Consider the following 15,383-nt stretch of genomic DNA (forward strand, 5'->3'; position numbering starts at 1 on the left):
TTGGCCTTGTGCTTAGGGTCAATATCGTGCTGGAAAGTCCAAGAGCGTCCCATGCGCAGCTTTCGTGCAGAAGAATGCAGAACCACACCGTCTTTTTCCAGAGCAGCCTCCATTTCTCCTGAGGTTACCTGTGGGTTTTTCTTTGAATTCTGAACAATTCTTCTGGCAGTTTTGGCTGAAATCTTTCTTGGTCTACCTGACCTTGGCTTGGCATTAAGAGATCCTCACATTTTCCACTTCTTAATAAGTGATTGAACAGTACTGACTGGCATTTGCAAGGCTTTGGATATCTTTTTATATCCTTTTCCATCTTTATAAAGTTCCAGTACCTTGTTATGCAGGTCTTTTGACAGTTCTTTTCTGAACCCCATGGCTCAGTATCTAGCCTGCTCAATGCATCCACGTGAGAGCCAACAAACTCATTGACTATTTATAGGCCAAACATTCAAGGATATGTAAACTTTTGATCAGGGCCATTTGGGTGATTTCTGTAATCAATATGATTTTAAAAGGAACCAAACAACTATGTGATAATAAATGGCTTAATATGATAACTATCCTTAAATAAAATACATTTATGTTGCATGATCATATATTCCGAATCAATGCCAAAATTTCACAATTTCTGCCAAGGTGTGCAAACTTATGAGCTCAATTGTTCATAGTAGATCACATAGTGTAGTGGTTTGCTATTAAACTGTCATTTTTTTCTAAAGAAATGAACAAGCCATAGATTGATTGTAAAGATGGAGTGCCATGGAGTGATTAGCATAATCGTTTTTATTATAGGTATTCTACAGCCAGACTAAAACTTTGCTGGCTACAAGCTATAGTCATTATTGTAAGCCTAAAGTAAAACTTTATGGTTATATTGCGATGGATGAGCTGCACCGGCAACAAACACATTCCTCAAAATTATGATTTACAAAGCTTAGTTCACATAGCATAGTGGAACCAGCCATGGAGTGATTGGAATAATTGTTTTCATTAGTGAATAGCAAGCCATCTACAGTAATCTCTTTCTAATTTAACATGTTGAATTTTGTGTTGCAACCCTGTTATATCTGTTATTGGTTTGGATGTTAGCTAATGCATGGAACTAGTTTTGAGAACCGTGGTGTTTTGATGAATTGGTTTAACAATGCAGAAGTATGCACATGTGTGGCTTAGTGTCGTAATAGTTAAAGACACAGGCTGTCACATAGTTTGAGTACAGCGAGGGCATTCATCCCTTCTAATCGCGGGCTGGCTGGACTAGGCTTTACTGGTTCCTTTTCTGGTTTCACATTGAGTGTTGATGCCTAATCAAACTTTTTGCTTTTCAAGCACACACACATCAATCTTTTTTTTCATTAGTCAACCTGAGATACCCTCAGAGTGGGTTTACAATGAGGGATTACTATGTGTGAGTGTGATAGGGAGAATGAGGGTGTTCCCTCTTATCTGGGGCTGTCCCCAGAACCCTGCAGAGGCAGCTGCCTAGGCAGTTATAGGGGCCAGAAGACCTCATAAGCACCACACATGATGCTGGTACACACCTGAGAAACAGGATACATTGAAGGGAAGTACAAACCCGATTCCAAAAAAGTTGGGACACTGTACAAATTGTGAGTAAAAAAGGAATGGAATAATTTACAAATCTCATAAACTTATATTTAATTCACAATACAATATAGATAACATATCGAATGTTGAAAGTGAGACATTTTGTAATGTCATGCCAAATATTGACTCATTTTGGATTTCATGAGAGCTACATATTCCAAAAAAGTTGGGACAGGTAGCAATAAGAGGCTGGAAAAGTTAAATGTACCGATAAGGAACAGCTGAAGGACCAATTTGCAACTTATTATGTCAATTGGCAACATGATTGGGTATAAAAAGAGCCTCTCAGAGTGGCAGTGTCTCTCAGAAGTCAAGATAGGCAGAGGATCACCAATTCCCCCAATGCTGCAGCGAAAAATAGTGGAGCAATATCAGAAAGGAGTTTCTCAGAGAACAATTGCAAAGAGTTTGAAGTTATCATCATCTACAGTGCATAATATCATCCAAAGATTCAGAGAATCTGGAACAATCTCTGTGTGTAAGGGTCAAGACCGGAAAACCATACTGGATGCCCGTGATCTTCGGACCCTCAGACAGCACTGCATCACATACAGGAATGATACTGTAATGGAAATCATAACATGGGCTCAGGAATACTTCCAGAAAACATTGTTGGTGAACACAATCCACCGTGCCATTCACCGTTGCCGGCTAAAACTCTATAGGTCAAAAAAAAAGCCGTATCTAAACAGGATCCAGAAGCGCAGGCGTTTTCTCTGGGCCAAGGATCATTTAAAATAGACTTTGGCAAAGTGGAAAAGTGTTCTGTGGTCAGACGAATCAAATTTTGGAAAACTGGGACGCCATGTCATCCAGACTAAAGAGGACAAGGACAACCCAAGTTGTTATCAGCGCTCAGTTCAGAAGCCTGCATCACTGATGGTATGGGGTTGCATGAGTGCGTGTGGCATGGGCAGCCTACACATCTGGAAAGGCACCATCAATGCTGACAGTTATATCCAAGTTCTAGAACAACATATGCTCCCAACCAGACGTCGTCTCTTTCAGGGAAGACCTTACATTTTCCAACATGACAATGCCAGACCACATACTGCATCAATTACAATGTCATGGCTGCATAGAAGAAGGATCCGGGTACTGAAATGGCCAGCCTGCAGTCCAGATCTTTCACCCATAGAAAACATTTGGCACATCATAAAGAGGAAGGTGCGACAAAGAAGACCTAAGACAGTTGAGCAAATAGAAGCCTGTATTAGACAAGAATGGGTCAACATTCCTATTCATTAACTTGAGCAAATTGTCTCCTCAGTCCCCAGACGTTTGCAGTCTGTTATAAAAAGAAGAGGGGATGCCACACAGTGGTAAACATGGCCTTGTCCCAACTTTTTTGAGATGTGTTGATGCCATGAAATTTAAAAATCAACTTATCTTTCCCTTAAAGTGATACATTTTCTCAGTTTAAACATTTGATATGTCATTTATGTTGTATTCTGAATAAAATATAGAAATTTGAAACTTCCACATCATTACATTCTGTTTTTATTCACAAGTGTTCTAACTTTTTTGGAATCGAGTTTGTATATGTGCATGCGTCTGTGTGTGCGTGAGGCAGTTTTTGCAAATCCCCTTGTTCTCATCCCTTGTTTCCCATGACAACATTTGACGCCTAGTACACTTTCCATGCCGGTGGTGATATTGACATTTACACTACTTGACATTTGAGTAAACTGCAGAGTATAAACTACAGTTGCTGTGTGCAGGTTACTGAAAGCATTTGGGAATGCATAAAATAATGTATTTGATTTAGTTTGAAATGCTATAATTAATGCTATTATAATGCTATTATAACTAACTCTACTCAACTACTCACAAATTCATAGGTAGGGCTGTGATTTATTGTAACAGACTGCAGTGATTGATGGTCCATTAGATCAAATGTACATTTTCAATTCCAGAGAACGCTATATTGAACTCATGAAGTACTTATTAAAACCCATACACTCACAATATAAATGTTTGTTTGGCAGATACGAGATGTGCTATTTTTACAATGCCAATTGAATTTAAATCTGAAATAATTTAGATTAGAGCAATCAAAATATTTTATATAACTGAATGAGGATAACAGCATCATCTTGTCGGAAAAACATTTTACCCTACACTTTTGACTAACTTGAACTAAGTAAGCAGAGAAAAATGTAGCTAATAAGCAAGAAATTAAGCCTGTTATCTATTGCTATCATAATGATATACAGTCATGTGGAAAATTACAACCCTAGAAAAGCTGTTTTTTACTAATTTAAACAGGTGGATTTTTTTTAGCTAAAATCTAACCAGATGAATTGATATAGGTAACTAATTTAACAAACAACACAAAAAAGTTAAACTTCTTGAAATTACAACAAACAGAAATACAATGACCTTTTCTCTGGAAAACAGAAAATAAACCAGGCAAGCCTAATTCAGCCGGCACGCAATTGGAAGTGATGAATGTTGTTGTCCTCCCTGGATTTCAACCTGGCTCTCCCACATGACACCATTAAGCAGTGTTAAACTGACTAACGTTTCTAATTAAGTTTACATCCACCACAAATAGCATCTATGAACTGTATGGCTTTTGCCACTGGCTGTATTAACAGCTAATGTACTACTTGGAATAGTCATAACAATTGAGCAATTCCTAGCGAGACTGAAGATTACACTGCCAAAGCTATTTCATTTCATGGCACAACAACGTTAGTTTTTCTTTCATTGGTGAATGACATCGATACATTAACTATTAATACAGCTCCGGAAAAAATTAAGAGACCACTGCAACTTTTTCTTTCCTTTCCAGAAAAGTTGAAAAGGAAAGTTGAGTGAGGAACAGAAGTGTTCAATTTGCAGTTGAACCCTTCTTGTCCTGTATAGATGAAAGAAGGTGTATAGGTGACGATAATTGACTTTTTCGTCAAGTGTAAAGATTAGATATCATGGAAACCCCTACTCTTTTACTGCCCAAGCGGTTTTGACCTAGCTTATATAACCCCAAAAAGCATGCATACTTTGGAAATCCACCACAAATAGTAGCAATATAACTGTAAACAGTTCTATTTTAGGTTTACATTGTAGAAGGCAAGGATTTTTGAAATCCTGAAAAAATCCTAATGTATAATTGGTTTTTGACTGTGACAAGCCTCAAACACAGGACCTCTTGCTTGGAATTCCATGTCTCTAACCACTACACTATTTAACAAGGGTAGATTGCTCACTCGCTCAGAATGAGACATTCGCTCTTCTTGGACGACTCTGCTTATGCGGTCCGGCAAAAGTTAGTACACCCTTGCCTTTGGTTCACTGCAATGCCAAACCCCATGTTGGTCCAAAAAAAATGTATGGAGTGTTATGGAATACCAGAGTCAATGTCCAGATAATCAATACAATAGAAATGTGCTGGGGGGACTTGAAGTTGGCCATGGATGCAAGAATTTTCTCGAACATGACGCACTACTGTAAAGAAGAGTGGGCAAAACATCCTCCCAGTTACATCAATGTAAGAGAATGAAAGAAACTTACAAGAAACCGCTATACTTATTTCAGGTAAAGGGGGCAGCACCATTAACTGAAGCTAGGGTGTACTTTTTCACCACTATGAAATAACAATTCTGTTGATTTTTGATGAATTAATCATTGGAAAGTATAATCTTTTAGTGTTAGGCTACCTTTATCTGTCAATTATGTTGTAATGAAGATTACATACAGTGCATTCAGAAAGTATTCAGAGAACTTATCTTTTTGCACGTTTGGTACTGCCTTTCTCTCAAATTTATACATAGATTTTTCCCCTCCTCAAGCTACACATAATAAAAAAAGGAAACTAAAATATCACTAAAATATGTAAAAGAAAAAAATAATTTCCAGGTGGTCTAGCTACTAACTTTTCACATCACTGCAGCTAGCTAAAAACAAGTAATTTTATTTACAGTAACCTGTTAATTGTAATGATATTGCGAATAAGGCCAGCTAACTACTTTTTATACACATATTTCGTGGTATTCAGTGGTACCACCATATGACGGCTCATTTTTCCTTTGTCATGAAAGACTCTAGAAATGTAAGCTTGTGTGGGAAATGTAGCTCGCAGCCACCGTAGACCTCCAGCAAAGCGGTGCCTACGTAGGACGTGCGTGGCATCATCAGAGACCCTTCAACAACCATGCCACAAACTTGTTTGCCCTTCTGCCATCAGGCAGGCGGTACAGGTCTCTTCGTTCCCGCACCAGCAGAGTCAGTAAGTTTCTTTCCATCTACCGTAACCCTGCTGAACTCTGTGACCCAACACTAACAATACCCACCCGCCCACCGCTTAGTACTGCCTCTCAGGGACCTTGTTGCAGTACACCCTTGTACTACTGGATTCTGACACTGCCTTGCAAAGTCTGATAAGGAAGTTATCAGTTGTTACATGTACGTGTCTACCTCGAGAAACATTCATTGCTGCTATCCCTGCATTTCAGTTGCACATCCACCTTGCACATTCAGGTTGCCTGCACTGCACATTTAGAATTGCAATTGTACTTGCATTTTTCAGTTGTTACATGTACATGTCTACCTCGGGAACCTCATTCCTGCCATCCCTTCATTTCAGTTGCACATGCTACCTTACACCTCCAATTTGCTTGATTGCAAAGTCAGAATTGTCATTGGCACTTGCATTTGCCTCATCGCACAACTATTCATTCCCCACTTGTACATACATTATACTTGTACATATTCTTCCCTCCCCTATTTGCCTTCATTGCACGTTTAGAATTGCCATTTGTACTGTATTTGCCTTCATTGCACATATATACATTCCATTCCTGCCCTCTTCTATTTGCACTTGTTGTACTGTACTCGTACTTGTACCTGCCGTCTTCTATTTGTACTTGTTGTACTGTACTCATACTGTTCAATGACAGTAAAGTTGAATCTAATCTTATCATTCTGCTTGGAAGGTTAACAACAATGCTGGGTTTGATGTCATATAATAACAAATAGGCATTTTAATGTTAGTGTTACCACATTATACGTAAATATTTAGAAAATATTTCATAGTATTTACACATATCCTGGAAGTTAATGCCAAAATTAACCTGTTATCTTGTTGATAGGTACCTCATAGTGCTTGATGAAAAGCAGACTGAACGACGTTTTCCAGTATTTTGCCTTTAGCTGTAATCTGAAAAACATCTGTAGTAGCTACTTGACAATGAGGAACAAACCCATAGATGCCTTCTCCAACATTCTTTAAAATAAGCTATACATTTAGTAATTTCCTGTGTTGGATTGAGCCCAAACATTAAACCTTTTATTCGGGGTTTAGGCATCTGTCTTTTCTCTCTGTCGTTTACGTTAGTATCGTGGAGCTCTTGTTAATGTTTTCAAATCACAATAGGCCCCATTATAAAAATAACCAGCCTGTCCTTCCTCTGCTGGTAACTCAGGAAGAGCGCCTGTTTTGTAGCGACAGTGTATAGATACTCAAACTAAAGTCGAATGAAAACCATGCTACAAGGAATAATCTGTCTGGTTTTACGCATCTACCAATCGGTGGCCTTCTTTGTGCAAAACTGGAAAAGCATCCTGGACTTAGAGGCACAACTTGACTGAACGAGCAGATAATTGTCAATAACGTGATGGAGTTGGTCGATGTTATGTATTATATAGTTTTTAGGCAAATGTTATCCCAGAATGTATCAATCCGTGCCATAGCTAAGGGGTGAACATGCTGCTTATAAAACAAATTTAAAGCAAACTAACCATGTCAATAGTTAAATGTCAATCGACTAGGAATAGTCTGGGCTAATGAGACTCATTAAAATCAGAAGGCCGATATAGGCTAGGGGTTATACTTGACAGAGGTTAGGCTATCGTATCTGCTGGACATACTTGCGCGTTTCCCGCTGTTTAATCAATAGCCCCTCTCCGTGACGCACTTGAACGTCACCAATTTTAAAACAAAATGTTAAAATATGGATTTAATTAATATGTAAAATCGAACAAATTTATCTAAATAGGTAAATGCTTGTGATCTATGCGTTTTAAGTTTGAATATAAGCTATACCTTGATTAATGAAAACGATGCGAAAACACCCATCAACAGCTGTTTGATCCACAGCATGTTTGCTAAATCCCAATTATTTGTGGCAGCTTCCTCTCCTTACCTTGTAAGTGTGTTGGTGATGCCAGGACATTTCATCCTCCGACGCATAATCCACTAACACTTTGCTCTTGCTTTTCTTAAACATTTTTCCAAAGATCTATTTAATAAATCCGCCTTAATCAATGTAATCTTAGATTGAGTGGACGCGTGTCAAAACGTCTTGAATTACGAAAGGGGAGTTCGTTCTGTAAAACTTGGCTGTGTCTGCCGCTTCCAGAGAGTTTTCTCCCGGTTTCTGGAGAGATCGAAACTGTGGTTACTGCAAGAGATATTGGATCCTTTCCATTAAACCAGCATTTTAATATTTTATTTTACTCAGGGGCTACGAAACCCGAGCAACGTAGTGCAACAGTGAAGGTACGCTATTGTTGTGTCTTTTAGCGGAATCTCAACCACCACCTGGATCTTTAAATGTCGCTCCTCCCATATCCCCCTACGGGTTCCGTTTTATCGTAGCAATGGTAGGTTACAGTGGGGAGTGCGGTTTCAACTCATGTCGTACGAAATGTGGCAGGTGTTCAGCGTCACCTACACTAAAGTCATAGACAGCTTTTATGGAAATATACAGTATTATAGCAATGCACCCATGCACTGATGAGAGCATTTAGTCTGCTTTGGAAATGTATGGGGCATTGTGCCCTGGGCTTAGGCCTATTAATTACTGAGGAAATTAGATGAGGACACCATATGTATTTAAACTCATTGGTCAATCCTCGCCTGCGCTACTTCACATTTAAATTTACCACGCAAATACTTAAAATGTTCTCAGAGATTATTAAATTGCAACCTTTTTTATGCTGTTGACTGGCCCCTTCAGTCTTGCCAACACCTTTCTCCTGATCCTAGAATCTGTTTACATTTATATGGCTGCAACTTCACAGCTACACGCAATAGAATTATAAGGTTATTAAATAACTACAATTATTGATTCAGAGATTCTCCATTCTACATTCAGGGCACATCCTATAGGCTCTGTGCACAAGCGTATGGAAGAACTTCCGCTTTAGCCAGATGTCGGCATATCATTTTCCGGTTTACTTAAGGCGATCACCTGCGTTGCCCAACATTTCAGTTTTTAGTAGATGTCTCCAAGACCTGCCTAAAATAAGCATTAGTGATGTCCATCGAATTTTTGATGCCTGGTCCCCTGCTCCAACAAGCAAGCGGAACAAGGGATTCAAACTCTACGTATCGAGTTATCTGCACAACTACGAGGTAGTAGTTTACTGTGGTGTGCCGGCCGGCTATCGGCTAAGCTAGTTAGCGATGTATTCCTTTTTAGTGTAGTATTAGGCAGGACAATAGAATGCATAAAAATTCACCCTAGCCTCAAAAACGGCAAAACAACGCTGGCTGAGATGGAACACTGGCTGAGCTGTAACGCTAGCGCGTCCCCATAGCAAGTGAATTGAAACAAACCTTCGTTCAGCCTCTTCAACCTGAATGAAGCTTAAAATTCCATAGCCTCAAAAAAGCACCAAAACAGGTCTCCTCTTTTATTTTACTACTATAACCTCATTTCAAAACAAAACTGAAAAATAACAATTGGCATAGGAAGTAAACATCTGGTCCTATATGGTATTAATTGCGCTTAAACCTGCATACCATGGAAGTATATAAAAAAATCGCCTTTTCTGACTATTTCTAGTCTAGCGTTTGAAGTCATTGATTGGCGCAAGCCATATTTTATTAAAAAGAAGACATTCTCCTGAAACTTAAATGAGTCACGTACATTATATTTCTTTTTTTTTTCGTACAACAGCATCACTCATCTTGTTGTGAGTTTAGGTGTTTACTAATGCGGATGAGTATTAGTAAGTAAACTGGAAACTGCAATACTGACTTCTAGACAAAAGCGGAAGTTCCTCACTACACTGGTGCACAGAGTCAATTATGCATTTAATTTGTGATGGCCTAGCAATTTTTTTGAATGAATGTTTTAGTAATTTAGCCGTTATCCAGAGTGGACTTAAATAATTGATTACACAACAAACCCAGCGTTCGGTGCTTACCAAGTGAGCTACAGGGAACACTATAGTTGCTCAAAGAATCATTGGAGTTAATGATTCTAATATATGTAATAAGCGTGATTTGTAATTGGGGTAGGTGATTGACCAAAATAAACATTTCCAGTTTGTATATGTAAATGAGGTTTTAGTGTTAACCTTGGGCTTTACCCAATTGGCCACTTAGAATGTGTACATAATCCTAATTCAACAATCGTCTAATTGTTTAATCGTCTATAACCATTGACAGTCGTGAAGATGAAAATTCTCCCACACTCCAACACAGCCTGCACCACACTATACATTTTCACTCAAAAGTCTTTCTATCAGGCTTTAAGTCCTTATTTGGATTAATTGCCCAAGATTCTATGATAACCAACTTGAAAACAAAATTAAGCAATAAAGCACAAGGGGTGTGGCATATGGCCAGTATACCCCAGCAAATAACTGTTCTTAAGCATGAAACGTTGCAGAGTATAACACAAAACCCAGAGATGCCTTGTTTATATTATAAACTGGATTCCAGTGTAAAAAGGGATGTTATGTCATACATGTGGTATACAGTCTCATATACCATGGCTATCAGCCAAACAGCATTCAATATTCAAACCATGTGGTTTATATTTTGCAGTATATCACATCCTCTCAGATAGCATAATAGGATCATCTTTCCTTTGCACTGTATGTATTGTGTGTGTGTGTTTTCATTGGAATGTACATATTCAATTTAGAAAATAAAGAACAATTATACAGGTGAAACCTTTTATTGTGGCCAGCCTAAGGCACACCTGTGAAATAATCATGCTGTCTAATCAGCATCTTGATATGCCACACCTGTGAGGTGGATGGATTATCTCGGCAAAGGAGAAGTGCACACTAATTTAGACAGATTTGTGATTTTTTTTTGAGAGAAATATGCCTTTTGTGTACATTGAGAAAGTCTTAGATCTTTGAGTTCAACTAATGATAAATGGGGGCAAAAACAAGTATTGCGTTTATAATTTTGTTCAGTGTATGTATAACATTTATTACAATTTCAAATAACTTTTGATAAATATTTTTAAATATGTTTTGTTAAAAACATAAGTTTTTAAGTTAAAAATGTAAGTTAAAAACATTAAATCAGCAATATTGAGCAATTAATTTTATATCAGGGCCTATTATATTAGATGTTATTATATGCACCGTAAACTAGCAATTAAACTAAAAACTATTTATATTAGGCTATATCTTGAACTTTTGTTATATTTAAGCAAATTTGTTGTTACACTTCTGTTATATTTTACCAATATATTCTCAGTGGTAAAATACCCCCCGGGGTTTTGCCCCAAAGGAGAAGGGATGTTTAGCCCCAAACATGATCACAACAAAAAACAGGATTGCTATACAAAAGTTTTTTGTTTTTTTTTCACTGAACAAGTGGATTACTTAGTCTATGGCCTTCCTATTGACATCAAAAATCAGTATAGAGGTCCAACTTCATCACATCACAACATTTCCTAAATTACAAAAGAAAGATCAACTTAATCTTTTGGTGGTTTGGATAATTATGTGGGGTGGGGGGGGGGGGGGGGTTCATTTAACCCAGGGAGGCATTTTATTTATATTTTATTTGAAACATTAGATTAAAACAGTCCCTTGCATATGTCTTCTGGATGTTTCTGGTAGTATTACAGTAAAAATCTTACAAATGGCCCGTTTAACAATTGAATAATTATGTCAGTTTGCTGCCAACAAAGTGGGGTGATTTGCCAGTGGAAAGGCTCATCAAGCTCATTGATATATATGCAATAATGTCTTTCTGATGTTATTTTCGCGCAACAAAGTACCATTTGATCTATTATTTAATGTCTGCAATTATGTATTTAAAAAAAAAAATCTTGTCAATATTGAAAATGCAACATTGATCTATGAAGACATTTTGACTAAATAAATAAGTGTTATCGTCTACATCGTTAATCATGATCATATATGGTAATGGTTCCCAGGGTTGCAAGGTCAAGATAGCATGAGAAGCCTGAGATAAGATTAGTTAACTCATCATCTATCTGATGGGATTAAAATGCTCAGTTGACAGACCTCCATAAGTTTTACAAGCAGGCAGTCATATCAAGTTCTCTCTCAATAAGGCAAAAAAAATCAATTTATCAGAATAACCTCTGGAGCATGTTAAACAGAAATAGTGCTGCATTGGATTTACCCAAGGTTTTTTCTCCTGCTCTCTCTTCTCTCCTTTTCCTACAGAGTTTTGTTATTTGCCAGCTTGTGAAAGGCACTCAGTAAAAAGGGACGAAGAGGAATGGAATGTGAGACCAACAGGAGAGTTCAAAGGTTAGAGATTGTAGAAGGGTTGGGGGATGTTCCAAACACAATCAAAGCATGTAAAAAAAAGCGAGTGCCAGGGTCTAATGGTGCCGAACAGGTATTTAAGTGAAGAAGGGTAACGTGTATGTGTTTGCAGGTACTACATCATCAGTAACACTTTAACACTGAAATCAATGGAAAGTACGTGTCCTTCCACGAAAATAAAGTATTTAAATGAAGCAACACAGGATTTTCCATCTCTACTTAATGCCCAAAGGCAGGCTGTTCAGAGAAAATGTTTGTATGTGTGTGTGTGCGTGTGTGTTTGTAAACTCAGCAAAAAAAGAAACATCCTCTGACTTTCAACTGTTTTTACTTTCAGTAAACTTAATGTGTGTAAATATTTGTATGAACACTAAAAGAGTCAACACCATAAGACATAAACTAAAAATGTTTCACAGACATCTGACTAGCAGAAATGTGTCCCTGAATGAAGGGAGGCTCAAAATCAAAAGTACCAGTCAGTTTCTGGTGTGGCCACCAGCTGCTTGAAGTACTGCAGTGCATCTCCTCCTCATGGACTGGACCAGATTTGTCCTATTGCGGACAGTCTGAGCACTGATGGAGGGATTGTGTGTTCCTGGTGTGACTCCGGCAGTTGTTGTGGCCATTCTGTACCTGTCACGCAGGTGTGATATTCGGATGTACCGATCCTGTGCAGGTGTTGTTACACGTGGTCTTCCACTGCGAGAATGATCAGCTGTCCTTCCTGTCTCCCTGTAGCACTGTCTTAGGCGTCTCACAGTGCGGACATGGCAATTTATTGCCCTGGCCACATCAGCAGTCCTCATGCCTCCCTGCAGCATGCCTAATGCACGTTCATGCAGATGAGCAGGGACCCTGGGCATCTTTCTTTGGGTGTTTTTCACAGTCGGTAGACAAGTCTCTTTAGTGTCCTGCGTTTTTAGAACTGTGACCTTAAATGCCTACTCTCTGTAAGCTGTTAAGGTCTTAACGACCATTCCACAGGTGCATATTAATGAATTGATTATGGTTTATTGAACATGCATTGAAAACATTGTTTAAACCCTTTACAATGAAGATCTGTAAAGTTATTTGGATTTTTACAACATTATTGTTGAAATACAGTCCTGCTGAGTTTGTTTTATTGCTACTTCTTTTAAGCTGTGGCAATCCACTGTACCATCCCAAGCCATGTGTGCTAGGATCATCTGTACTGTGTGACATTATGTAAGCATCCAATTAACTGCTCCAATGAGGTGGGGCAAATGTCTTAAGGACCCATCATTCAATCTGTACGATATGAACATATACATTACCAACATGAATTATATAACCTGCCACGCTAACAGACCCAAAAATAGTACTTATGTGGAATGCACTTCCGTAACTTTGGGCAATAATTTTCTGTCCTGAGAGGATTTCATATTCAGGCAACCCAGCCCCCAGTGACCAAGCTTGATTAATGGGGGACAGATTAGGCGTATCTGCCTACTCATTAGGCATATCCGCCTAATAATGATGTAATATTACATATTTTTAAAACGGTTTATTATAGAGAGATTCTGTTTTCTTTGCTGTTTTCCTGGGATTCCGCTGAAAATGGCCATTTGCATTGTGTTTACATGGCACATTTCCTGGTTTTCATCATCCATCCAGTGCAACCTAACCCTAATGCGCACCTGACCAATGGAAGGGTTGCTGACTTTCAAAATTCAATGCTCCATCGACTAATTGAAGGATTTCGCTAGGCAGAATATTTTCTCTTACCCACTCAGGGTATTCCAACAAATCAAAAGGACTATGAAGACATCATCCATTTTGGTTTGCACAAGCTAGATAGCTGAGTGTCCAGAACACAGAGGACAAATGCTAACAAGAGAATGCTAACGGAAAATGATAACGAAGCACACAGACAGAGAAAGGATAAGTGTTTTCAACAGCTTTATAAGTACTATTACTAGTAGTATAAAATGGCAAAACATAAAACACTTTTAACCAATATGGCCATAGTCCTTTTTCGGTTTGCAAGAGCTGGATAGCTGAATGACCAAAACACAAAGGAGGAATGCAAAAACATGCTAACTGAGCACGATAACTGAGTCCATGATAGGACTGGTAACATCAAATAACCTATTTATCATGAAATAATGTAATACAAATGTGATCTTTATAGTCATTGTCTGCTTTGCATATTTGGAAAACTGGAGATTGGAGAACTGTTCCACATGCTTGTGTGTGGTCTGAATTCAATCATGAATAGAAAAATAATAATGGGTGTCTTAAACATATTGGACTGCTTGCACAAAGGTGAATTATTTCATTGTTCTGTTCACATTTATTGTAATATGATGCATATTTGTATAAGAAAAAGGGTTTGAGAAGTATATTTCGAATGGGAGAACTGTTCCAGATGGTTGTGTTTGGTCTGACTTCAATGATAAATAGAAAAATAATAATGGTTGTCAAAAACATATTGGACTGCTTGCACAAAAGGGGAATTACTTCATTGTTCTGTTTACACTTATTGTGATACTGTCACGCTTGAGCATGGGGAGGAGGACAAAGGCAAAAGGGTGTTTAATGAAACAAAAATAAAAGGGAACAAATTGCTGGAACAGGCAACATGAACCATCAACACACACTGACGACAATGACAAGCAAAAAAACACTGGGGCTGGAGGAACTTAAATAGAGACACAACGAGGGAGGAAACAAGGCACAGGTGGAAACAATTAGGACAAGGACAGGCTGCATACAAGAACAAAAAGCAAAAACTAAACACAACAAGCTACATTCACAAAGCAAAGCCAAACCAAAGAGAACAGAACTGAACCATACAGATACAATGTGTACTTGTGTAAGAAAAAGGGTTTGCAATGAACATTTGTAATTGAAGAACTGTTGTGTGTGGTCTCCTTTCAATGATAAATAGAAAAAATCTGATTTTGCTTTTGAAATTATTTACTTTATTGTGCATTTTTCACTCAAATACTACAGAATAGTACATTAGCATGCATTCTTATATTATATCACCTACCAACTAGTAAGAATTCCGTCTCTCACAGATCTGTTAGTTTTTCTTTAAGAAGCCCCCCTGTTCTCCACTATTGTTCTCCATTACCTGTATTAACTGCACCTGTTTGAACTTGTTACCTGTATAAAAGACACCTGTCCACACAATCAAACAGACTCCAACCTCTACACAATGGCCAAGACCAGAGAGCTGTGTAGTGTGATGGCAATTTCTAAAATTCCAAAGTTCTATGAAAATGGTAGGTAAGACAGGAGAAATAAATTGC

At 38.1% G+C, this 15,383-nt stretch overlaps 1 protein-coding gene across 2 annotated transcripts in view; it reads right to left on the reverse strand.

Moving 5' to 3' along the window:
- si:ch211-225h24.2 (testis development-related protein) overlaps positions 1-8,172 on the reverse strand; it is a 45,588-nt gene extending 37,416 nt beyond the window's left edge. The window contains exon 1 of one of the 2 annotated variants that reach the window (XM_010904065.3): positions 7,752-8,172. In XM_010904065.3, the coding sequence (XP_010902367.1) occupies positions 7,752-7,835 (84 nt within the window). In that variant the 5' untranslated portion in view covers positions 7,836-8,172. The remainder of the gene's footprint in view (positions 1-7,751) is intronic. The other variant, XM_010904064.3, reaches the window with a different exon arrangement.
- Between the last annotated feature and the right edge of the window lie 7,211 nt (positions 8,173-15,383).

This window comes from Esox lucius, chromosome 18 (genome assembly GCF_011004845.1).
Source record: "Esox lucius isolate fEsoLuc1 chromosome 18, fEsoLuc1.pri, whole genome shotgun sequence".
Taxonomy (NCBI): domain Eukaryota; kingdom Metazoa; phylum Chordata; class Actinopteri; order Esociformes; family Esocidae; genus Esox; species Esox lucius.